This window comes from Petromyzon marinus, chromosome 11 (genome assembly GCF_048934315.1).
Source record: "Petromyzon marinus isolate PM22_M1 ecotype Great Lakes invasive population chromosome 11, UKy_Petmar_22M1.pri1.0, whole genome shotgun sequence".
NCBI classification, from domain to species: domain Eukaryota; kingdom Metazoa; phylum Chordata; class Hyperoartia; order Petromyzontiformes; family Petromyzontidae; genus Petromyzon; species Petromyzon marinus.
The window spans coordinates 10,138,328-10,165,935 of NC_133677.1; the positions used below are offsets into that span (position 1 = coordinate 10,138,328).

Sequence of the window (27,608 nt, forward strand, 5' to 3'; positions counted from 1 at the left end):
GTCCCCATCCATCGTCCCTTTGATGCGGTGAAGTTGTCCTGTCCCCTTAGCAGAAAAACACCCCCAAAGCATAATGTTTCCACCTCCATGTCTGACGGTGGGGATGGTGTTCTTGGGGTCATAGGCAGCATTCCTCCTCCTCCAAACACGGCGAGTTGAGTTGATGCCAAAGAGCTCCATTTTGGTCTCATCTGACCACAATACTTTCACCCAGTTGTCCTCTGGATCATTCAGATGTTCATTGGCAAACTTCAGACGGGCTTTCTTGAGCAGGGGGACCCTTCGGGCGCTGCAGGATTTCAGTCCTTCACGGCGTAGTGTGTTGCCCATTGTTTTCTTGGTGACTATGGTCCCAGCTGCCTTGAGATCATTGACAAGATCCTCCCGTGTAGGTCTGGGCTGATTCCTCACCGTTCTCATGATCATTGCAACTCCACGAGGTGAGATCTTGCATGGAGCCCCAGGCCGAGGGAGATTGACAGTTCTTTTGTGTTTCTTCCATTTGCGAATAATCGCACCAACTGTTGTCACCTTCTCACCAAGCTGCTTGGCAATGGTCTTGTAGCCCATTCCAGCCTTGTGTAGGTCTACAATCTTGTCCCTGACATCCTTGGAGAGCTCTTTGGTCTTGGCCATGGTGGAGAGTTTGGAATCTGATTGAATGATTGCTTCTGTGGACAGGTATCTTTTGTACAGGTAACAAGCTGAGATTAGGAGCACTCCCTTTAAGAATGTGCTCCTAATCGCAGCTCGTTACCTGTATAAAAGACACCTGGGAGCCAAAAATCTTTCTGTTTGAGAGAGGGTCAAATACTTATTTCCCTCATTAAAATGCAAATCAATTTATAACATTTTCGACATGCGTTTTTTTTTTATTTTGTTGTTGTTATTCTGTCTCTCACTGTTCAAATAAACCTACCATTAAAATTATAGACTGATCATTTCTTCGTCAGTGGGCAAACGTACAAAATCAGCAGGGGATCAAATACTTTTTTCCTTCACTGTAAAAATATACATTATGATGTGTATATCTCAACCCAAGCAGGACTTCAGACCAAAAATAAATCTGGTACTTTGCATTTTTAAATACTACAAAGTATAGCACTGTGGAGGAAGTGGCCGTATGATTGATTGAACACTGCGCTATGAACTTGGCAAACCTTAGCTCAATTCCTGGCCAAGGCTCACGCCACTGATGAGTAATATCTGAATTTGTCCTGCCCCCCCTTTAGCAACCTGCACTGACCAGCGTGAAGTATAGGAAAAAGCCCCCACCGTGACTGACATGGCGTGGGTAGGCCTTCATCCTGTAATGGATTGACAAAGAACTGAATTATTAATATGACATCGTACTGCATGTTAAAATAAGATATAAGAATAATCCATATCGCTCTGGCTGTTGCACGTTTTGGAATGATGCACATGATTTTCCTATCCAGGAATATGTAACAGTAATTTTGAGGTCCATGAACATAGGGGCAATTGACACATTGTTAAAATGTGTCCAATATGCTGTAAATATATATACACAAATATTGGACTCACTGAAGTAATATGCTTAAAAATGAAAAAAATTGAATTGGCTATGATGAAAGGCAAAGCAAGGCACACGTATACATTTTTCGGTGCCTAAACAAATCATGTGCTGCATGTAAAATACACAGGGGGAAACAACAAACCTTAACAAATCTTCAACATACGGCAAGCTTCTTTGGGGCATAGTTTGTCCTGCATAACTTTGACCAGAGCGAACTCCTTAATTGCCTGCTTGAATACATCGAATGGGCTTCCTGTGGACATATGTATTGATTAATCAAATGCTTTTACATCCCATTCGATATTTTATGTTTTTTTTTTTCCTGAATCATATTCTCATGCTGTTATTGTTGGAAGCTTCGCTTGCTTTTAGTCCGATTTATTTTCGTGTAATGCTGTATAAATACAGCATATCTTATTCATGGTGCGGTTGTAAGCATACGGCCGTCCAACGCAATTCCCAATCATTTTAAATCACTTATTTTCACTGGAGGACTGCCAAACCTTCAAGTTAAAGCTGAGATATTTCTAGTAGGCCAACACATGTACTGCCTGTACCGCAGTTACCTGCAAAAAGTGACACCGCGCAGTAATGTTGCACACAATTGCAATAATAAGACAACGTTGCATTCAAAGTTGCATTTAAAATTAAACAACAACAACAACAACAAAAACACGACGTCGCATTTAATCAACGATTGTGAAGGCTTGCCCCTGTGCTGTGGTTTAGTGTACGCCAATGCATTACAATCGCATCGTCTCTGTGCGTGCGTGCGTACGCGCATTTCGTTTTTGTGTGCGCGCGCGTGCAAGGCGGTCCAGCCCTGCTTGCTGGCCACCCTCGCGTGCCGTGCCGTGCCGGCCTTTTAAAAAAAAAACGAAAATAGTCGCTCGCCACCAACAAGCACTTTGCCTCTCCCAACAGGCTGCGGTGATAAGGGCCCGCACGGGTGACCTTTGTCTTTTGTTCGCGAGTCTGTGAACGCGAATGGGCAATCCCAGGGAAAGGCAAAAAAAAGGGGTGACGTCATGCCCCCCGGAGCCTTAGAGACGCTGTTTGTAGCAACAAGCTGATGCGGCTTTCGAGACGAACGGAATCACCGGGAGCCACCCGCACGCGCGCGCGCGCGAGCGAGCGAGCAGTGCACACCGCGTGTGCGCGTGAACACGCGTTGCGTTAACGCGCATGGGAGGACAGCGACGACGACGACAACAACAACAACATCGGCGCCTACGCAATGAACGAAGACCTTAATTAGCAACATCCGCTGGATCCCCCGCTATTCGTTTGGAAGCACGGTGAGAGCGAGAGAGAGAGAGCTGATGGTAATAATGATACTACCGTGATGTGCGCCGAGGCTTTCGCAGTGCGTGATATGGCAGAGCAAGTGTGGAAACGCCGCCGTGCCTATGTGTTTACATATATATATACCCCTGCACTCGCGTTTTAGACGCACGGTGTACACTCTGCATAGTACATGCGATGTGAACTATGACGTCACGTAATCTCGTGTTCTTCCTTCGCACGGCGAAGCAACGCAACCAGCTCGCATCGGCAATTCCTTAAAGCGGTACCACATATATGTGTGTGTGTGTGTTGTGTAATTGCAGCACGGTTCGATGTCATTTACCACGCGCCGCGCGATAGCGGCTGCATTCCGATAGGCGAGCAAAGAACAAAACAATTGGTTAACCTTACCTCGCGACGCAGAGCGCGATACGATCAAATATAGGCAGGTCTGCAGCGGTGAGAGTGATTGTTATGACGATGACCGTCATCAGCATCATCATCAACACGTGCGTGCTGCATGCATCATTCCGGCGGTCGAGGCATTTGCCGTCGAAATCGCTGGCAGCCGAGCTGCTTCGCAGTGCGCGTGGTCAATCGATCAGTGGCAATGACGCGAGCTCACGCGGATTTCTAATTGTATCGATATTCTTCCAATTGCAATGGCACTCGAGTCGGATTCTGGCACGTGCAAAATAATCGACTTTGGTGCAGATATTGTACGCTCAATATGCAAATGCAGTGTTTGTAATATGCAGGTCCAGGCCCGTTACGAACATTACGGGTGGGTTCAACCATTAAGATGATTTAACTGGTTTGTCTTGGTTGTGTTTACTTTATTGTATTGCTTTTAATATATTATGTATTGTATCTTCTCTCGTGTTACAAACCAATGCATTCATCCCTGGTCCTGTAAAAGATGCATGGTGTCTCTCTCAATGGGCTCTCGTCTAGCAAAAATACGGGGATTAGTGTTTCAGTGGCATTTGCTTTTGCATTATTCATGCCACGCGATGCGTGTGTGTGTGGTGGCTTCAGGGGAAGTATTGCATTTACAACAAATTTCTCATTTGTGAACGGGGTAAACCACCGATGATGTTTTTTTGGAGATTGAAACGAAATCAGGGTGGCTTTTAGTAGGAGGAGACTGCGCATTTTATGTTTTAATTCTAAGGTCCTCACCCCCCCGGCCATAACCCCCTCGTCGCACCGCACCACAGCACGCACATCCCCTCCACTCACTTACCCACCATCCTTCCCGTCCACTCACCCACCATCCATACTCTCCACTCACCTACCACACGTTTGTGGTAGCATAGCGAACGAGCATTGCCACGTACGTTCGCGTTCCTGTTTAGGATTGTTTGGAGAGAGAGCGAGAGAGAGAGAGAGAGTCGCCTAGGAGGAGACCGGCATGGCTCGCTGTTACAATGAAGATGAGGACGAGGAGTTTTACGAGTATGAGCCACTGCCCACTGTGCTGGAGGACGAGGTGAGAGAGAGAGATGGGTGAATGCACCGGTGACGGTGACACGTGCGTGAGATGCGTGTGTGCTGGCTCATTGCCCGTGCAGCGTTAGGTGTGCAGAACAAGAGATGTGTGTGCGGGCGTGCTGATGAATTGATGCATGATGCACAGCACCGGATATGTGTGCGCATACATTACATATACACAAGCTGTACTGTGCTTATGTATCAATTTAAAACATGAAACAAATATCTCTCTGATATATGCGCTCGGCATGCATACATTTGCCGTTGTCATGCGCTTGCATGCATATACAATGTATTTTATGATTATATAAAACTATTCAAAATAATCATGACAAATATGTTTTATTTTTACAACGGGCATCTAGAACGTTAATAGCAGTCAATAGATCAAAGCAGTAATTTCTAAAAATATATATATGCATTGGCATATGTCAGAGTGCATTACACATCATGTATTTCTTTGATGTCATGTTTGCACGGGTTTGCTATCATTGTACAATTCCAGTGCTGCCTAATTTAATTGAATGGGTGATGATAATAAGATTTACAAGCGTAATGTATCAGATTGCACTGCACGGGATGTTCGTGCCTGCCATTAATTTTTTTGTACAAATTTTTTGTACACATTTTTTTTAACAAAATGTATTTCTAATCAAATACTGCTTGTTCATTTAAATTGCTATTACTATCAGTAGGACCTTTTTATGCAGCCTTTGTGCATAGATTTGCGGGGTTTTTATTCCATTCTTTTTTTGCCAATAAATGTGATTGCAGCATGAGAAATGTTACATTGATCTGAAGTGAAGTTAATGCATTTCAGAAAACAGTCATGCGAGTGATTCATATATATTTTACAGCTCTAACAACCAGAGACTCTCACGATGCTGGGAACTTTGTCAAACAGTGGTGTGTGTCTGTGTGTGTGATCAAATATTAATGTTTCGTGGCGTGTGCTTTAAATGCTGTAGCGTTGCCCAATGCCCTCATGCGAATGCACCTTAGTATCCCAGGCACATGAATACTTAGTGCATTGCTCGGTTGACAATGTCCTGTATTTATTGTAATGAAGAAATTGCTCACGGAATTAATGTATAAAAAAACACACATTTTGCAACACAAAAAGACGAGCATGAGTTTATTGAGCGGCATTTTCAAAAGCCTTCGTATTAGTGGACCTTATTTGTGGCCAAACTGTTTTCAACCTCATCCGAAGTAAGACACACAGGACGCAATAAGAAAAGGCTTTCAGAAGCTAACATTGACCGGCTTGTGGTGCGTCTGCCTTGCACAACAGTCTGAAGCTGGCACGTCCCAAAGCGTGTTTTTTCCCTCTCCAAAACTCATCGATGAGAGTGGGTGCATTGGTCAGGACAATGCAATTCAGCGCGTGCGTAATAGTACCGTGCACAGAGCGTGCCACTGTACAGGTGTATGCTCGCATACACGGTTGGCTCGGTACGGTGCGAAAGAAGTTCAACATACATGCGTAGAACCGTACACACGCTTTCACGCTTCAAATATTTGCTGTGCTGTACATTCGCAGCTTATAGACTATGTTGTCTCATCAGCTGTTGATGTTTTTTTGGGATGAATATAACTTTATAGGTGTGCAATCTTCAAATTTTACTTAAGCAGATTACATTGACGGTTGTCTGAAAGTGCACTAATTAAATGTCTTTCCGTTGTAATTTTTAACCTTAACATTCAAAATACTTCAGTGTAATAATCACCTCGCTCGGTGTATTCATGTATGTGTGGATGATAACTGAGAAAAGTGTTGAACATCATAACAACTACATCTGTACAGTACTCTACATGTTGCACTTAAGAACTGCTGTGCCAGGAGCCAAATATATACATACTGTGTATATTAAAAATACATTATGAATTAAATTGACCGTACAAAAAGTTGAGTCAATGCCATTATTGAATTAAAGGCTCCATCAAATGCAACAAACTCTCTTTATTAACTTAATAGAACACTTTGGTCCCTTAACTAAAAGTTTAAGTAGTTTCACTTGTAACCGTGATATGTGCCCTGACAACATGCTGTGTACTGTGACGTTCGTACAGCCCATCTCAAAGTAGAGCATTGAGGTGGCATTTCTCAAGCGTGGTTAAACATTTAGTGCTGTCGAATTGTATGGGATTTGCAATATGACCCGTATCCCAAGAGGCGTTAAAAGATTAATGTTAGCTCGTGCAGAATGCACAAAAGCAGTGCGGTTATGGTGGCCATTATATTTTTAAATAAGGAGTCTACAGTGGTAATCAAATATTACTGCAATGCCTTAACCGTCATAACTGTCCTTTGTTGTTTTAGCTATGAATCACCCAGCACGTAACTTTCTGTTTGTTTAACCAGTGAAGGATCTTGCCTGTTCTCATTGGACAATAAAGTATGGGCAACAATGGATAATTTCTTGGACAAAATGTCTGAGAACCATTACTTACTTACTCATCATCATCCCCGATGGGACATAAGGCGACAATGAGCTCATGCGCAACTGAAAACTTTACATTTCAGAATTTTAACGACATTTATTTCGAGTTCCTTGGATTTGTATAATTTTGGTACACACTAAATATCGTATAAACTGAAACTAAACTTAAAGTAAACGTTCATAGGGTGAGCTCTATAAATAGAACATGTTAGGAAAACATTTTGCATTCTGTGCGAGTGCTGTGTCACAACCTCCTAACTCTTATCGCTCATGCTGTCATCTGCGTTCATTAGAAAGCACCATTTGTCAACGCCTGTGAACATGGCAATCTATCCGCAATGGGAACCCATTGGTAGATGTGAATACTCGGGCTCCTTAACGTTTGAGAGAACAAAGATGACGTGTTGATTCGTGGACCGCGTCTATTGTCTTCATGTAGGGTACACGGGCATTGTAGAATTTCAATGCACAGTTAGACCCAGCGAAACGGTAATATTCACTGACCCTCGCATAAACAGATTTGTTGAAAAAAGGTGTGTTTTTTTAAAGATTTTGTTCCTCACTGCTAATCATCCAAGCGATTGATGCAATTAATTAAAAGGATGTATTTATTAATATTAATTGACATATGCATTGCAGACCAGCCTGACAGAGAAAAGTAGACAGACTGTGACTTGGCAAGCATTTTCATATTTAATTGCCAAAACAATAATGAACCATGAATTAAATGTAAGATGTAAACAGATAAGGAAATGGATTTCGCTCATCATTTTGTAGTTTTTAACTACAAGCGTCGATAATGTTTAGTAAATTTAATATATAATAGGACACATTTTGCTCTGTATTATTAAAATAACACGAGGGCATGTATTGAACAACGTTATAAAAATGTTCATTTGATTTTAAACTCTTGGCAATTATGTAATAAATAGCACCAATGGCACAGTATATATATAGTGTTATATATGCCTGGCATATACATTTTCACAGTGCACACGTTGCCTTGGGATGTTCCCCCATGCACACAACCAGTATGCAGCTCCCCTGTCTTGTGCATGCACCTCCTCAAACTCTTGAGGTTGCAGGGGCAAACTGCAAAACCATGGAGTTGAGCTCAATGACCCTGAGCCTCTCGTTCTCTCCCCACACATCTCAACTCTGCAGGACCTCATTTCTCGATCTGCACATCTCCCACACCTGCCGTGTCCTTACCCCCAGCCGCTGATGGGATCCTTGCCAGTGCATTACTTACATCCTGACTCAACTACTGTAACTGTCTGCTCTACAGCCTCCACAAACCACTCATCACCAAAACTCGATGATCCAAAATGTCACCGTTAAGACTCCTTGCTCACACCAATAAACATGACCCCCTAACCCCCAATACTCCAATACGTCCACTGGCTTGCATTATAGTCCCATGTCAATTTCACTATCACACTGATCATCTTTAAGATCCTCTTTGGACCCATCCCCACCTATCATCTCCTCTGAGCACCTCTTAAGGCCAGCGCTGAACTTGACTGAGTGGTTGTGGACAGCACTACACACCCTCTGGCTGCTTTTGTTTCTCTCATTTGTCATCGGTACCAATGTTGACTGCACTGGGTCCACGATCCTCCTTGGACCCATTCCCACCTATACTCTCCTTCGAGCATCTCCTAGGGCCAGGCCAGCACTGAATTTGACTGAGTGGTTGTGGGCAGCACTACACACCCCCTGGCGGCTTTCTGTCTCATTTCTCATCGGTACCAATGTTGACTGCACTGGTGTCCTCGATGTCGGCCAATTTGTCCTGGGATGAACCCAGGCTAGCTTTAGGCACCAATCACCACAGGCCCAATGTATCAAGACGCCAAGCAGTCAGCAACAAGCAGCACTCTTGAAAATCGAATAAATAAGAGTTGCAGCAACATTCTGCTTGAATTGCGCGATGTTGTAATAACTTGGAAAGAGAGACGATGGCAAGGAATTCCAAAACAGAGCGGTGCGAGGGAAGAAACGGAGAGCGAAGCATTTTCACCTGCCATGTGGGGGTTGAACACAGTATGGATGAGATGAAAGAGTCACACCGGTAGAGTCCTCACAGTGGGTGGAAGAATAATTGACAGAAAGAGGTGACTGACCGTCCGTGAGCGAGTGATTTGAGTGACGGGAGCATTGTGTATGACCTGGTATCAAACCTGTCGTGCATTGTGCTATACACTCCCCCTCCACCCCTCATCCATACACATGAGCTGTAGGTTCTTTTTATTGGGGGAAAAAGGGGCATTCAATAATGCTCAGTGTCTTTTTGTTCCACTGTCATGCCTACGCAACATACATTATTTTCAAATTCTGTTTTAATAGAATGGAAAGGTTGCAAAAGTAATATTACATTACAATTGCTCAGTACACTTTCATCGGTGATGTGCAAACGTCATGCAGGCTCCACATAATAATTCAGGAAAGTGTGATTATAATACCCAATACGGTATTTGATTGTTTGATGCAGTTTAGTATACTGTAATTTGGTGATATTTCCGCAAGTAGGTTTATTAGCTCTTATTGTTTGATCATCATTGACCTATTATCAATACATTACTAGATGAAGGCCTCTCTGAGTCACCATCTTTTTGCATTTTTTTTTTATAAATTGGCAACTTAAACTTTATTCTTACGTGTATTCAGCCTCTAACCGTAATCATTTTCAATACTCACTATACTATTGCACTCGCATATTTAAACCATTTAAGTACATTTTACACGCAGGCTTTCTATTCTGCAGTGTTTCCAATACGACAACTGGAAACACTACAGAGTATATACACATAATTGTGTTCACATACAGTTGAGAGGAATTCTTGGAAACAGACCAGGATGAAAATGATTACAGAGGCAAGCGAGAGCAGGTTGGGGTGATTTTGGACACAGACAGAGAAGATAGAGATGTATGCTTGGAATTACAGTCGGACACATAAATAGGAACACATGGATCAGGCAACCAATGAAAATCAGATATCACATTAACCATTAAGGAAAGTGAGTTGACTTGAGAAGGACACATTGCTAGAGGGGATTGTGGTCCATGGACAATACTGGTGATGGAATAGTGGCTAGAATAGTGCACACTCCCGAGAGGACGGCCATGACGAAAATGGAGTGATGTCATTTGCTTGTGTGGAGGAGTTAGATGAATTGTGGTATCGCAAGTCCATGGTGGATGGCGATAATGCGAGGAGCCTTCATCCAGCATTGGCTTGATCTTGGCTGATGACATTGGTGATCATCCATTACATAGAGGATGCTACCGACATTGTTGTGTGTGCTTCATTAATCACAAATTGGCAGTTATGCAAATATTACAAGTATGTGCATTCTGGATGATTTGTAGTTTTTACACCTTGCAACAAATTACAGTCTGTACTCCGAGAACGCGGTAGTTGGAAAAATCTCGTTATAATGAATAACATAATATAGGGTAAAGAACAGTCCACGATAACACGTGGGATGCGTACGCAGGCCGAACAAAAACTGAGGCACGTGGGTAGCATCTAGAAGCATCCAGCAGCATCCCACCTCGTGTGATGCTACGCCGTGGGAGCGGTACAACCACTTATTTCTACTTGCACGACGTAGTTTCTGTTCACTCAATCGCGTTATATCCAATTTGCATCTGCGTAGTAAAAAATGTGTTCCCAAATACATGAATCGCCTTGTATCCAATTCACGTCATGAAAACAACACGCGGCGTTATAGCAGAACAGACTGTATTTTATTTTATGTATTTTTACCAGAATATTTTAAATCAAATTCAAGGTTTTTTTTCTTTTGTTATTAAGGTCACAATAACAATACAGTGCTGTATTCAATTTGCTAGTTATATACCGAGGGAAATGAATTTGACCTTTAAATCAAAGTACAGCACCTGCATATGCAGGAGAAACAAGTGTTATGGTGAATTTAAGACCTAGGCTTTCGTAGCCAATACAATGGTCCATAAATGTTTCTGAGTTAGGCCACATATTAGTTGTATGCCAGTGACAAGAATTTTGGCATTAAACTACTTTGTGCCAAAACTCAAAAATACACCTGGATCAGTGTTTGTGATTCATGTGTCACTTTGAATAGTCGTGGTCTCTTCCCCCCCCCCCCACGCAACAAATTGGCACACATGTGTACTGTTAAATAACAAAATAATTAACAACTCGACGTAAGGGTTCGTTGATTTTTCATGAATACTGTATATTTTTGCTCATAAATAAACCAATGAATGGAGAAACCGTACATTTTAATCGTACATTTCAATCGTACATGTTAACGGTAAATGGATATGATGGAAACATCTACACTCAGTAAATCACGTTCTTATGGCAACACATTTGTAAAGCTTTCTCGTATTTGTTTAAACGACATCATTATTTTTTCTTTATCCAGATATTGTTTGGACATACATATTAACGTGTATGCACATATATATTAATATTCATGTTGAAATGCATTGGTGAACACACCTTTATTTTATACTTGGTGGTATCAAATATAAATACAATACGACGGCACTCAAATGCGGCTTAAATCTTTTATTTATTCATTCTATATTCAAAACGAAGTGCACGTTTAATCCTTTGGAGTCTAACCACCAGAGAGTAACCATAAGGGGAGAGCGGTGAACATATTCGTCACCACAACCCATTGATTACAGACATCAGGACCACAATTTCGCTTTCATACGAGGAGCAGCCTATAACATGATGTAGTGGAATTACCTTCACATTGGACTGCCAAGCAGCCCTCAATTGCCAGGACTTTCATTTATTTCGTGACAGCCTCTTGGGGCAATCAATGCACCATGGCTGCACTGGAATTTCACGGACATTGCTTTGGTCACTGTCGTATATCCAGAGTGATGCAAGGTTTTTTTGTGTGTGCTCTGCTCATGATGGTCATCCTTTACAGCTTCACGCCACATTTTGCTCAGCCTGACAATGCAGTTGTGTTCATGCAATGTGCTGTGCAGCCCTTTAACTTGTAGCACTGCAAGTTACGGTTATGGAAAATTTGACTTGATGACGAAAAAGAGAATAGCAATGTGTGAATAGGACATGTTCAATCAGTGCATAGTACCTGCAATGACATTTCTTCACTGATTAAGAGGGTGAAATAAAAGCTAAACACTCCTTTTATTTATTTATTTAAAGCTTTCGTGACTGCAGTGATTCATATTCTTGGTTCTTTCGGTAAAGTCACGTTGAAGGGAAACAATAAAATAATAAAATATATGTAAAACAATTTTATTTGTTTTATTGTTTTACATATATTTTATTATTTTATTGTTTCCCTTCAACGTGACTTTACCGAAAGAACCAAGAATACTAAACACTCATGTACTGCACCATCATATTTTCAACTATAAAATACAGTACAGTGTACATATCAAAATTATGGTGTGCATTTTCTAAAACAAATGTAATCCATTATATTACATATATCGTGACGTGTATGCTTTTATTTCGTATCATTCTCTACACAGTATTAAATAACACATTGCATGTGTGTTTCACTCCCGGCTCTTGAACGTACATTCACGAGGAGGACGCTAGAATGCAATGGAAGGATGGGGGTAGGCACCTTCAAAACTTGGAATTGAATATGGCATGAAAATTTACGTGGATGTAACCAGGAAGAGGAGTTTGCAATGGGTGGGATGCATGTGCGGGTTGGAGGAGGGCCAGGTTGCTGAGACCAGCATTGGAGTGGCACCCGGAGGTCAATGATCAAGGGGAAGTCCCAAAGCCAGATGGTGCCACACCGTAAGAGCAGCGCTTGAACGTCAAGTTACAAACACTGTGGCACGTGGCAGAAGCAAGGAAGCGATAGTGAGATGTGATGGCGGCAACAACAGCATTTTCACGTCGATTCAAACATTTCGACTTAACATGCCAATAACAGTACAACAATGGTGGTGTGTGTGTACGCACCGTATGAAGAGAAATACTTGATAGGACAAACATGTAGTTACTTGCTTTTTAAACCCATGACTGCCTTGGGTTATATTACTAATGAAAAAATATGTTGAAGGCAATTGTAGCCATTAAAATACCATAATTACTGTACTCCAAATTCTGATGCTGCAAATGTTCAACTTTATATAACTAAAACCATTTCAATTTTGTATAGTGTATTTACATTTAATTATGCTGCAGTTGTTTTGAAAAAAAAAAGTGATTTTTTTAAGTAACAAGAAACGTATTCCCTAGCGGTTTGTTACAGAATGTTGTTCATCCACACACCTACAGTAACAATATGTGTGGTGTGTGTGTACGTATGTATTGGTTATCAGGGGTAAGTATCTGCTGTTATACAACCGCCTGTCTGTAAAGTGGTCCCTCAGGATGAAGTCATTTTATTCGGTAACACTTGCGAAGGCGTGTTTGGAAGGTATGGGTCAGATTAACTCAACAATAACATTAGGGGGCTGCTGGATTTATGTGCAGCCCATGCATGGCCTTGTATTTAGCAACATACTGTTCTGTAATAATTGAATCAACACAATCATGAGTGTATGCCAGGTCCTGGAATATGTAGTGACTGATCAGTGTATGTAAGCCCATGCCCTTTGTACCAGAACCTACCATGGAATTACTTGGTATTGCTACCATGCATTTCTAGATTTGAAGCTTTCGTGACTGCAAGGATCCATACTCTTTGGTTCTATTCGGTAAAGTCACGTAGGTAAAAAATTAAATAACAAAAATCACGACGTTTCGGCCACAACACAAGTGGCCTTCATCAGGTGAAGGGACCGTGCTGTCATGAGGACAGCGTTGGAGTGAAAAGCTGTCCTCATGACCGCACGGTCCCTTCACCTGATGAAGGCCACTTGTGTTGTGGCCGAAACGTCGTGATTTTTGTTATTTTATTTTTTACCTACGTGACTTTACCGGATAGAACCAAAGAGTATGCTACCATGCAGTTAGTTTGTCTACTGACCATATGCTGGTAATTTGCAAGATTTCCCTGCTGTTCTTCAGCTGTGGGAGTATGCATCCACCTAGGGCCCCATTCAACACTTTAATGGACATGTTCTCTTGATGCCAAAGAGAAGCGGGAGAGGTTTAGGGCTGACTTATGTGGTTGCTTTTACATTGCTGCTCCAAACTCCCCCAGAAACCCTGGCTAATGGAGGATGTATCCAAACTACCTGACAGATATTAGCAATCCCTTCTCACAGATTCCAACATCCCATGCCTGAGAATGAGGATTGTCACAACTTCCTCTCGAAGGTTAAGGGACCTGATGGCAATGCAATGATGAGTGATGGCTACAGGTTTCTGTACAGATGGAAACTGTCCGAGTAGTCTGCAATCACAAAGCACTCTTTAATACAATTAAAATTACATGAAGTTCCACCTCCGATACCACCATTGATGATAATAAATGGAAATTCTGCTGTCCAAGTCCTTCGTGTCTTTGAAAACTCCACCCTCCCTTCTTTCCATAAGAATTGAGGTGGTTGTGCAGAGGATGGAGGAGATTTTGTACCTGTGCAGTGCACCGTGGTTGACTGGTTTGGTGACACGGGGCTCACTCCAAATCAAAGCTTCGGGTGTTGTCAGTCACTGTCATCCACTCTCCTCTCCATGGTGGTAACATGTGCTCCCACTTAACGAGGACATGTGCCAGGTTGAAACATCCACGCTAGCCTGCCTACGATCTACCCTTGTGCTTATTTAGGTTTAAATGTGTGAGGAGCTCATAGCCACTTGAGAGCTTGGACATAATCTTATCAGCCGGCTGCTCTGGCAGGTTAAGATGTTTTGGCTAGGTTTTGTAGCCCACCTGCACAGGCATCGCATACCCAAGATGGCCTGTTTGGATCACAGGGAGAGCTAGATTGGTGTACCATGGATACGAGAACTATATTAACTTGTTTAGTTGAGGAGGACTTAAACATGAATAGACTTACTTACAACTGCTATCAGTGGTGTCAAGACCAGTCTGTGTGGAGGAGACTTATGGAATATGCGATTGGACAGTTGGTAGCAGCTGTCTTACAGCAACAGTGGGAGGCAGAAAAACAATGCTCACGGCAATGAGAAAAACAGCAGGGGTCCAAAACAGAGCTTGTTAGCTAAGCTAAACTATTTGAGTCTCCTGTGACCTGTTATTCAACTTTGCCCATCAAGTGGTCTTGAGTATATCTAGCTTGGCGGAAACACCATGGTGATGTCACCACTAGTGTTTTTTTTCTATCAACTTAAAAATATATTGAACCCAGGCACTGTGATGCAATTTAAACTGATTTGTTTACTTTAAATTAATTTAAGGGATTGGCATCACATTAATTTCCCATCTCAACAAATTAACACGCAAGCAGCTTTAAGAAGTGTTTTCATAGCCTTAATTTCAACCTCCCTAAATTATATTCTTAATTTTTTTTTCCCATTGATGTGTACTACATTTGATCCATGTCATAGTAGGTAATATACACTGAGTGAAACATGATTGTTCTTGAGGCACATTAGTATGTTGCCCGTCTTTGCCAAGGCAGTCCGACCTGCTCTCGTCCACATTGTCTTAATTCATCATTGTGATTTTGACTAATCTTCAAAACTCTCCTTACATATAAATATGCGATGTGTTTTATAACATGGGCATATGACGTGTGCATCAGAGACGTGGACTAATGGAGACTTATGAAAGAATTGGACGAAAGTTTAAAGGTATGCAAAAGAATAATGATTGGAATTTACACTGAGAGGCAGTAAGATAAACATATCTATCAGGGAACAAATGTAAATCAGACCCATATTGATTATGAAAGCCTTGCAAGAACGCATTGGCGGAGAGAATTATGGCCCATGGACAAGGCAGGTGATCGAATAGTAGCTCCAAGAGGATAACTGGTACTGAGATGAAGTGTTGTGATTAGCCCGTGCTTATAAAACGTACACAAGTTACGGACATCATAGTGACTGTTAAGAAAATGAAATGGCTTCGGGCAGGGCACATCGCGAGGATGAATGATGGCTGATGGTCATGAATAATGATGGAGTGGCAGCCAAGGAATGGAATGCGTCCGAGAGGACGTCCAGCGGGGAGAGATGGAGTCATTAACTCAGCTTGCGTGCAGGTGCTGCCTGGATTGTTGCGTTTGTAAGACCGTGAGAGATGGTGACAAGTTGGGGAGACCTTCATCCAGCAGTGGACAGATCACAACTGGTGATGGTGATTACATGTGAAGGAAAATTTAAAAATGTGGCTGTTACATACAGATGTCCATATGCAGGTATACGCTTAACAAAGTGTTATTCAATAAAACTCACATAAAATAATTAAAACATTTCCCTACATGTTTGCATTGTAAGATTAAATGCAGGCACTCAAATTGGCCTATATCAGTGATGGGCGAGGAATGCCCCCCTGTGAAGCTGAATACCGAGGATATTGGCCTTATTAGATTCACGGCTTTTGAGCTGCCAGGATGATGTATTGCTCTCCATCCTGGTTGTGCGATAAAAAATGGTCCGAGTGATTGAGGTTTTTGAAAATTGGATAACATGCTCCACCCATGCAAGCAACCAGGCCCAAATAGTTATTAACAATGATATTGCACCTGGCACCACTTCACCTTCATTAAATTGATCGGTTGGAGGAGCAATGCAAATTTGCGTACATGCAAGTTATTTACTTTGAGCAATGAACAAAAATCCTGAGATGAACAATTTTAGAAGCTCGATTATTGGGGCTTCGTTACTTCATTTTACTTAAAGAGGTATAGCGCCGTTGTTTTTAAAGACATTCTACTCACCGCAGACAACTGTAGCGACACGACCGCACTCTATGATACTTGTGCCAAACTGTTCCATACGCCCTCCTGCATGGCCTTGTGGGAGCCTCGGTACAAACAAAGTTATTTTTATTTTATTTTTTTCTTCCGGTTTAGTTTTGATGATGTACACATACATAAATCGGAACGAGATCGTGCTAAAAGTGAACATGCAGTGACTAGACACATACACTCTGAGCTGTCATGTAAAACCTAACTAGTTTTAAAAAGAGATTATCTTATGAGGTCATAGGACCATGTTGCTAACTTGAGGGGAGACCTTATACCCTTTTATATGCTATCTCTAATATAAAATAAAATAAAAGCATCGGCAGCGGTAGGAGTATTGTTGAGAAATTAACTTCACGGATTTTTTTTTACGGAAAATTACAAAGCGACAAGGTTTCATAACATCAACTCCAAATGCCATGAATGGCAGGGCGCTCTCAAATATGTAATCCTGTTTGCCATCATATTCTCACTTCTGAAAATCAACCCACAGTTGCACTGCCAGATCTTGCCGTGTTGCATCGTTAGTCACGATGCTTCGCTTTGTGTTCTCTTGCATTTACAATTCGTGAGAAGCTGTGTTAGCTGTCAAAACGTCAGTGTATCTCTGCTTAAATGCACAATGGAGCAGTGCGCACATCTGTTGGTGACTCTGAGGCAGTGATTAAAATTTCCCCTTTTTTTGCTTCACATGTATCTGTCTATCCGTAAGGATGATCACTGCCAACGTGCAACCGATGAGGGATGATAAGCGGAGTCAGTCCCTAAATGATATTTGAAACCATAACCAGGAGTATTTTGAACCCCTGCCCGCAGCAGTTAGATGAATTTTCATACTGGTTTGTGATTTGATTAAAACATTAATATTTCTAAGTGTTATTGAACATGTCGTGGTTGCATGGGTATCATGAACCCATCAAATAACACAGTACAAATACAATACAGATTGATTCTTATACACAACAATTGATGCATTAATATTATAATAGGTTTTTCCCCTTTTTTTCTGGGAGCAATACAGGTGTTAAGATGTTAAAACACCAAACTGAAACCTTTTACAAGGAATCATGTTTGCATTATCCACAATGCTTGTGCTCATAATGCAAACAAAAAACATACTCTGATAATATATGCATTGTCCTTGAAACTGATTGGTCCACACCAGAGACGGCTTTCTTTTGAGCCTAGTCTCAAACGGTGTTAGACCAGAGGAAGCCAAAAGGCGTACAGCCCAAAAACAATGCACTATCAGAGTAATGAGAGCTCGGGGTGAGCATCTACATATTATAGCAATTGATTAATTAATTATTCATTAAACCCTTGTTTATATTGAAAAACGATATAAGCTCTGCATGCATGCATGCAAGCAATTTAAATGAGAATTTTAATGGAAACATCCAATGTACAATGTAGAAGCGTTTAAGAGGGTGATTTGTGAAATGAGTATTATTATTATCACAACTTAAAGCTTTCGTGACTGCAGGAATTCATATTCTGTAGGCGCAGTTTTCCTGAACCAAAAAATAAGCTACGCCTTAACTTGTGGGAGCAAAAAGCCTGACGCGTGTTTGAGGTGTCTTAAATCAAACTGTTTCTTTATTTCTTAGTTGCACAAAAACGAGCGTTTTATAAAGTGATATCATCGCCTGTTCACGTGCTGTATCACCCCGTCGCACGGTCAAACGATTGTATCCACTCGCTCCCCGTCGGCTATTCTCGTAGCCCCCCGTTTATACTGTAAAAAACGGAAGTGACGTCATGGGTTCAACCAACGGAGCGTCTAACCACGGGGGGGTTCCTACACAGTTGGGATGTTTAAAATCAAATATAACCAGTCCGTCAACAAATGTATGACGGATGTACATCAAATCTATATACAGAAATTATACACTCACCTTCTGTCTTATGGCTCTTACATATTCGTTGGGTCTTTCGGTAAAGTCACGTAAATAGGTTCAAAGAAAATAACAAAAAACTAAGACGTTTTGATCACAACACAAGCGGTCGTCATCAGGAAAAGGTGATTAGCTTAAGGAAAACTGTTTATAAAGGTTTAAAATGGGCATAGCCCATTAGCATTAGCTGCCCCACCCATTCTGCTGATATGTGGGCTATGCCCATTTTAAACCTTTATAAACAGTTTGCCTTGAGAAGCTAGCCCTCTTTTCCTGATGACGACCGCTTGTGTTGCGATCGAAACGTCGTCGTTTTTTGTTATTTTCTTTGAAAGTATCTATTTGACTCTACCGAAAGACCCAAAGAATAGAATTCTCACGGTTAATGTTTATTAATGTAGTAACACATTCTTTGGATCTTTTGGTAAAGTCACGTAGATAGGTTCAAAGAAAATAACAAAAAAATATCAAAAAACTACGTTTCGATCGCAACACAATCGGTCATCATCAGGAAAAGTGATCGAAACGTGGTGGTTTTTTGTTATTTTTTTGTTATTTTCTTTGAACCGATCTACGTGCCTTTACCAAAATACCCAAAGAATATGAATTCTTGCAGTCACAAAAGCTTTAAGTCAAGATTTAATGGAATAACATGTTCATTATTAACACTGCCTTAAATGGAAACTATACAGCGAGGGAAAAAAAAGTATTTGATCCCCTGTTGATTTTGTACGTTTTCCCACTGACAAAGAAATTATCAGTCAATAATTTTAATGGTAGGTTTATTTGAACAGTGAGAGACAGAATAACAACAAAAAAATCCAGAAAAAACGCATGTCAAAAATGTTATAAATTGATTTGCATTTTAATGAGGGAAATAAGTATTTGACCCCCTCTCAATCAGAAAGATTTCTGGCTCCCAGGTGTCTTTTATACAGGTAACGAGCTGAGATTAGGAGCACACGATCCCCCCCGCCCGCTCTGCAGTAATATGTACGGCCTATAGTGGTAGCATCTACCGACTGTATAGTAGTAACTGCACGCATCGGGGTGGGGGGGAGGACATGAGACTGTGACGAATTTACCTGAGCGTTTTGTGTTTTTGTATAGCATTGTGTAACGCAAAAGTAAATGCCCCCCTCACCCCCACTGAACGCGTGTCACTTGGTAGAGCCCCCCCCCGTCCCCCACCAAAGGCGTGTGAGTTGGTATTGTCGAGCGCGCGTGGGATAAATAAATAAATAAAGATGAATCGCACTAAATAGCTAATTTAACGAATTAAAAGTTGAGGGACGTGAAAAACGATTAGCACTTGCCCACCGCAGGGCTTACAGCATGATACCTGGCTAATTTTTTTTTACGTAAAACCCCACCGTTTGAGAGCCAAATCCTTCGCAAGTGTGCGAACACACACACGTACATAGAAAACTATTATTATAAAAATAGGTTTGGAAATATTAAATTAATAATATTCGTGTGCTGACAACTAATATTTAAAAATGAAGTTGCTAAACTATTAAAATATTAATGTTTTTTTATGAAGCTGCGCCAATGTACTGGCAGTCTGTGATGTGGCCTGTTTCCTGCTTATTAATTAAAGTCAGTGCACTGGCAGTCTATTATCTACACTGCAAATATTGCTACTGGGCAGAGTGAGTGTATGCCAGTCTATAATCTGTTGCCTGCTTCTTTACCTCGGCCAGTGTACTGCCAGACTTTCATGTAGGCGGCAGCCTGCTTTTTTAAGCTGCTGATCGTATTGCCAGCTTATTACCTCGACTGTAGCAATGCTTACGTTATTGAGTCAGCGGACTGGCAGTCTATAATCTAGACTGTAGCCTGCTTCTTAACTTAAGTGTGTGCACCGCTGCGCTTTAATGTAGACTTATTCTAGCTTCTTTCTTCAATGCATTTCTATTGTTTCCTTTGCTCACGTCACGCTATTTACTGACACGAGGTACTGCGATGCTGATTTCTATGTTATACTGCTAAATACGTTGGACTTTCTTAGCGACAGCCGATTACATTTCGTCTATCATTTTGGTACATTGGTGGGAAAATGAACCATTTTTAAATTTGGTGTATTGCACCTTTTCTTTCGACCCAAGCGGGAAGCACACAGAGAGGTTCAATGCCCTAACTTGTGTTGAGGTTGCTGTTCTTACGGTGGGCCAGGAACATGGTGAGAGAGACATTGTGCTTTGATACCAAGACGACACCATCAAACGATTTCCTGAGACAAACAGAGCATACGATGCCCTACAATACCCCATTTGACTGTGGCAAGGCCAAGATGGGTACCACGTCCAGATTCCTCAAATTATCAAAGCTACAGGACAAAGACATCCTCACAAAACTCTCTCCTCTAAAGACTTATATTCCTTCATGATCCTGGACAGAGAAGGAGGAAACCACATATTACGGTGCGCCGACGTCTTTCACCAGTATGTTGTCGATGAGTATGCTAAAATTGAGAGTGAGTGCCTTCTTTACATTCAACTGAATCCAAAACGCCTGCTGTGTAGACCAGTATGCTCATCTCAGGGACGCTATCAATGCCGACGGAGATGCAAACGCTCAGAATGTGGGAAGATTAGTTATGTTGCCTTCATCCTTCACAGATAGACCAAGAAACATGCATGAGAAGACTCAGGATGCCATGACGCACATCAGCCAATATGGCAGGCTCGATCTCTTTATCACCTCCTAAATGGAAGGAGATCCAGGTTGAGCTTTATCCAAACAAAAAGCCAACAGACACGCATGACATCATTGCAAGGATCTTTAAACTCAATGTTTATGACCTCATGAGGCGTATAATGACTAACGAAGGCGGCGTCTTTGGAAAGACAAGAGGTAACTTGCACCCCGTTGAGTGGCAAAAACGTCGTCTTCCTCATGCTCACATTTTGCTATGGATGACAGAAATAAATCATGCAAGTGACATTGACACATTTTTTTGGTTCTTTCGGTAAAGTCACGTAGAAGGGAAATAATGCAATAAAATAATTATTTCCCTTCTACGTGACTTTACCGAAAGAACCAAGAATATGAATCCCTGCAGTCACGAAAGCTTTAAATCGAAAAATTGACACATTTGTCAGTGCTGAGCTACCTGACCCCCATCAAGACCCTGCCCTATTTGATGTGGTCTTCAAGCAAATGGTCCATGGCCCATGTGGGCAGTTCAATCCAAATTCGCCATGTATGCAAGGCCGCAGGTGTACCAAGAAGTATCCACGCAACTTCTTGGCCATGATGGCTATCCTCTATATCGTCACAGAAATACTGAGCATGGTGGATTTGAAACAACGCTCAGACCTGCCACTAACTCTGAAATGAAGGTTGACAACCAGTGGATCGTTCCCTACTGCCCTCTTCTGTGCAAGATCTTCGAGGCCCACATTAATGTGGAATTCTGCAATTCTGTGCAAGCCACCAAATATGTTTGCAAATACATCAACAAAGGCTCTGACATGGCTGTCTTTGCCTTACAAAAAGAGGGGCAAAGTGTGGATGAGGTTAAACTTTTTGTCCAAGGAAGATACATCAGCAGCAATGAGGCCATTTGGATAATTATTGGCTCCCCCATCCATGACCATTCCCCCACAGTCGTCCATTTGCCAGTTCAACTCGAAAATGGTCAATGCATCTACTTCACCGAAGGAAATGACCAACAACAGGCCCTGGCTCAACAAGATATCACCCTGATGTCGTTCTTTGGTTTGTGCCAAAGTTACCCATTTTCTGCCAACCTGATCTAAAAGTTAAAATGTGTTTGTGTAAGTCGATGTCTGTGTGTGTAAGTCCATGTGTGTGTGTTAGTCAATGTGTGTGTGTAGGTCTATGTGTGTGTGCGTGTAGGTCGATGTGTGTGCGAGTCTATGTATGTGTGCGTGTGAGTCGATGTTTGTGAGTGTGGCTCGATGTGTTTGTGGGTCGATATCTGTGTAAGTCGATGTGTGTGTCTTTTTTTACCCGGGCAACGTCAGGTACTTCCCGCTAGTCTTATATATAAATGTAATTTTTGTCTGTCTGTCTGTGTGTTCGCATGCTTGCGAAGGATTTGGCTCTCAAACGGTGGGGTTTATGTTTTAAAAAAAATATCCAGGTACCACGCCGTAAGGCCAGTGGTGAGCAAGCGCTATTTCTTTTTCCCATCCTTCAACTTTAAATTAGTTAAATGAGCGATTTTGGCCCATTTTCTTCCTTTATTTATTTCGCGCGCTCCACCATACCAGCTCACACGCCGTCAGTGGAGGGGATGGCCCCTGCCAAGTCACACGCGTTCAGTGGGGGTGAGGGGGAAATTTTATTTTGCGTTAAAAATGCGATAAAAACACAAAACGCTCAGGTAAATTCTTCACAGTGTCCTGTCCCCCCCCACCCCGATGCGTGCAGTTACTATTGTAGAGTCCGTAGATATTAATATTATAGCGCTTAGATAGTATTATTGTAGCGTGGGCGGGGGGATGGTGGAGGGGGGGGGTTGCAGCCCAGCCCCCATCCTGCCAAGGTGCCACCTCGGCCCGCTGGGCAATCTAGGCGAGGCTGGGGGCTCTGCACGGGACTAGGCCTCACCACGGCAATGTTAAGTACAATTTTCTTGCTTCTTTCGCTAAACTCACGTTGATAGAAACCTATTATTTAAATACTCACCTTGCAAATATTACATTAATAATGTTTGTGTGCTGACAACTAATAATTCAAAATGTACTTGGTAATTACTTTTATATTTATTATAGTGTCTAAGTCCTTGTGTGCGTGTGAGTCCATGTGTGTGTCTGCCACGATGTGTGTCTACGTCCGTGTGTGTGTATCAGTCGATGTGTGCGAGTATATGTGTGTGTGCGTGAGTTGATATGTCTGTGTGATAGTCGATGTGTGTGTGTGTTCGTGAATGTGTGTGCGTGGTGTGTGTGTGTGTACAACTCATATGAAACCATTGGGTTACTAAATTTTTAAATAACAATGCGTGTGTTTAAGTCCATGTGTGAGTGCGAGTCCATTAGTGAGTGTGTGAATTGATATGTGTGTGTGTGTCAGTCGATGTGTGTGTGATAGTCAATGTGTATGCGTGGTCTGTGTGTGTAGACAAGTTATATTTAAAAATGTAGTTAGTACTTTTTTATATTTATGTGTGTCTAAGTCAATTTGTGCGTGTCATTCGATGTGTGTGTGCAAATCTATGTGTGTGTGTGAGTCCATATGTGTGTGTAAGTCTATGTGTGTGTGAGTCGATGTGTGTGTAACTCCATGTGTGTGTATCTAAAATCGATGTCTGTGTGTGTGAGTCCATCTGTGTGTAGGGCAATGTGTGTGTGTGTGTGTCTATGTATGTGTGTGTGAGTCGATGTGTGTGTAAGTCGATGTGTGTGAGTGGGTCCATGTGTGTGTGTAAGTCCATGTGTATGTGTCTTAGTCGATATGTGTGTGTACGTCCATATGTGTGTGTAACTCCATGTGTGTGTATATCTAAAGTCGGTATGTGTGTGTGAGTCCATGTGTGTGTGTGTAAGTGGATGTGTTTGTGTGTGTGTGTCAATGTCTTTGTAAGTGTGTGTAAGTCGATGTGTGTCTATTTTTCGCTTGGGCAACGCCGGGTACTTCCTGCAAGTATAATATAAATGTCTGCACGCATGAGAGAGGGTGCGTGCGTGTGTGTTTATCTATCTCAGTGTAACGTTGTAACAGAGAATGACATTTGACATGTCTGAGGATGGATAGAAGAAAAATAAATAAATTGTGTTTGTCCTTACATGCTATTCATAATGAATAATGAACAGCTGTACAGTATGCCTTTTAAATTTGACCTTACATAGCCGCTTGAAAATATAATGATGTATTATGCGAACAACTGTAAAAGATGTTTCCTTCCATTGCGAAGCTTAACATTCATGGAATTTGAGCAGAAATCATTACACTGCAGCGAAGTGTTATGAAGCTATTTCTATTGAAAATTGTGGTTTATTTACTCGGTATTCTACGTTAAATACAGTATACTCATTTGGGAAATAAATTACTGTATCTTCTAGTGTAATGGTAATAGGCACAAGGAGCTCACTGCCAATGTCGAGGTCTGCTAGCCACAAGAGGGCTTCGAGAGAGAGTTTGTGTAGTTTTGGATATTCCTCCATTCAAGGAGCGTACAGGTTTCTTACACGGTTCATCGTTTGTGTTGCATGGTCACAGTCACATGGTGGGTTTGCATTTAATCTTCCATTCACGAAGGCTATATACGTGGCGGCCTTTTGATGCTGTGATGCGGTGGATGTTTTACACCCGTGTCTTCGAGGAGGAATGTGAACGCCAGTATGTGCGATGTTTGAGTGAGGCGTTTATTCAGGACATCCGCATTGTTCCTTTCTGTTGGGGTGAGATGCTAGGATGGTGATAGCGGCGCAATCCCAGAAGCCAGTTTGGGACTTTAATCGGTGGCGTGGTGCATTGTTGAGGTTGGAAAATGAATATGCTGTATCAATGTCAATACGGCATATAATTATAGACTACAAAATGTCATAATGATATTTTTACAGCTCTTTGTTAGGTCAATCCTGGATTAAGATCTCCCCACGCTATGACAGGCATGGGTGGTTTCGATCACGCATAATCTCAGTGATCAAAGCGGGTTGGTCAAGGCAGGGCGCTCAGGACCAGTTTATGTATCACTAACCATTGGAGTGTTAGCCATGGCCACAAATCCAACTCAGATGAGCAGGTTCTTAATAGCATATAGTACTAACCACTGGGACACCTCTCCATGAGCAGTAGTGTATTGAAAATGCATCAGTACTTGTATATTTTGTTTCAGTAAAATGTAAATGATCATTTCTGTTTCTAAAACTAGGGCTATTTCTTGGATACATCCGAGGTTACTAAGTCATGTAATTTAAAAATTTAACATTAATGGATTTGCCTTGAGTCTTGCACTTGATTATACCATATGCATGTCGCATAAAAGGTGAAATACCAGATGTTTTTTAACCTGTGTTGTATATAGTGACATTTTGACTTGGGAATTGACACTTTTGTTTGTGTATATATTTGTTCCACACCATTCATAAATATAAATTACCAAGTGGAACGTTTTAAGTATTCCACAGTTTTTAAGAGCTGTTTAGTTTTTGAGGTGGCAGATGGCTCAGGACTCAGGAGCACTGCTGAAACAATGGGTTCAAATGTGGATTTCAGCCTCCTGTGATTTAAAAAGGCTTCTCGTGTATATGGAATTCATTGTTTGATAGGCTTGCAACAAACAATATCCTAAGGGCATTAAACAGTGTTGTACTTTTAGGAATAAAGTGGTCTGTTGAAGTGACTACAGGAGCAGTTCTGTGATATCATTGTATGGGGCAATTTCCCACCACAGGGTGATGCTCTGCTTGCTCCAAAGTTTTGGATGGAATTTATTTGTCTAATGACAAGATGCCAATGGCATAATTGGAACATAATTGGAGGGAAAATAATAAATTAAACTGTGCTTTACTTTCACTGCTGGAGTATATACTTTCCTGCTGTGAATTAAAGACTGCATGATTTACAGCATTGCAATGCCCATGACTCATATCAGGAAAATTATTTTAAAATTAATAGGGTGGTTCTGTGGCTAAGAGGGTTAATGCAGGCCAATTCCGACGTCAACGTGTAGAGCCTATATTTTATATCTGGGTTGAGCAATTGGTTTGCACTTATTTACTGCTACTACTATATGTATATAAAAACAGTATTGCTGTTGTATTTGATTAAGCTATAAAATGCTACAAAAATGCAAACATGGTGTATTAAAGAAAGTCACTGCATTGCGTGCTTTCAGATGCGCTTCTGTAGCCGTCTGGGTCGCTCTTCCTTCCGATATTAGGAAGCCACTGGAACTATGCACTTTCAAATCTATATTGAAAACTCATGTTTTTTTTACTGATTTTTGTGTTTAGTTTGCTGTTTTTCCCGCATACCTCCGATTAGAACGGTTGCTATGTATGGTGCGAAGAAAGTTCAATATACATACATACAAAAAACTAAATTAAGTAACCGTGGACCTTTCTGCCGGTATCAAAACGAGTAAATTATAGAAAAAAAGGGCTTCATACTGTACAGGAGGTGTTAAGATGTTCGGACACCAAATAGACACCAATTCCAAGGCATCAAGTCTGCATCAACCACGCATACTTGTGGTAAAACACACACACGAACCAATATGCTTAGATAATGTCTGCATTGTCCTTGAAACTGCAACAGAGACAGCCTCCTTCATGGTATTTGTTTTAACGGTGCCAGACCAAGTGTGGAGAGCGGTACAAGGACAATAAAAACAGCTACCCGCTCACGTTTGAGAAGTTGTAACTTTTTTCAGCAGTTACATTTTTTTAATATTCTTGGTTCTTTCGGTAAAGTTACGTAGAAGGGAAACAATAAAATAATAAAAATATAAAACAATAAAATTCTCACGACGTTTCGACTGCAACACAAGCAATCATCATCAGGTGTGAAAACCACGGCAATTTTCTTGCTGTGGTTTTCACAGATAATTTTATTGTTTTATATTTTTATTATTTGATTGTTTCCCTTCTACGTGACTTTACCGAAAGAACCAAGAATATGAATCCCTGCAGTCACGAAAGCTTTAAATCAAAAGTATTCCATCTTCCCGAAAGGAAGACCTTGATGTGGTTTCGTAAAGAAATTTTCTTAATTTCCTCGGAGAATATTTTTTAAAATTTATATAAATAAAATAAACTCCTGGATACGAGTTCACAAAATTTCAGATAGAATGCATAAGTATGAAGATTGTGTGTGAAGATTAATAATATCTAGCTTTTTAAGTATTCATTTATTTTAGTCTTTTGCTGAACTTATTGTGAAATTTATAGGAAAGTACAAAATTTGTTCAAACAGTTTTAATTTTTTTTGAAGTGCATGCGTAATTAAAACACTTAATGTCATGATCCGCGTCTTTACGGTCTTGAGGATGAATCAATCATTGCTTCATCTCCTAGCACAGGTCTTTGGTGGCAGTGGTAACCCAGTGGATGAGGTAAGATAGCCCTGATTTTAGGATCATGTTAGGCTCCATACATATTTATAGAAAAAAAATCTAAATGTATCCTCGTTCTTTCGGTAAAGTCACGTAGAAG

General features: G+C 41.3%; 1 protein-coding gene and 1 long non-coding RNA gene across 3 annotated transcripts in view; one reads left to right on the forward strand and one right to left on the reverse strand.

Annotated features, from left to right (window-relative positions):
- LOC116941230 (uncharacterized) overlaps positions 1-3,355 on the reverse strand; it is a 37,208-nt gene extending 33,853 nt beyond the window's left edge. Inside the window, exon 1 of the long non-coding RNA XR_004402659.2 lies at positions 3,236-3,355. This is a non-coding gene — a long non-coding RNA (uncharacterized LOC116941230). The remainder of the gene's footprint in view (positions 1-3,235) is intronic.
- Positions 1,765-27,608, forward strand: part of KNDC1 (kinase non-catalytic C-lobe domain containing 1) — a 107,990-nt gene continuing 82,146 nt past the window's right edge. For both annotated transcript variants that reach the window (XM_032952052.2, XM_076066366.1), the window contains exons 1-2: positions 1,765-2,835; positions 4,183-4,316. In XM_032952052.2, coding sequence (XP_032807943.2) covers positions 4,239-4,316 — 78 coding nt within the window. In that variant the 5' untranslated portion in view covers positions 1,765-2,835; positions 4,183-4,238. The remainder of the gene's footprint in view (positions 2,836-4,182; positions 4,317-27,608) is intronic.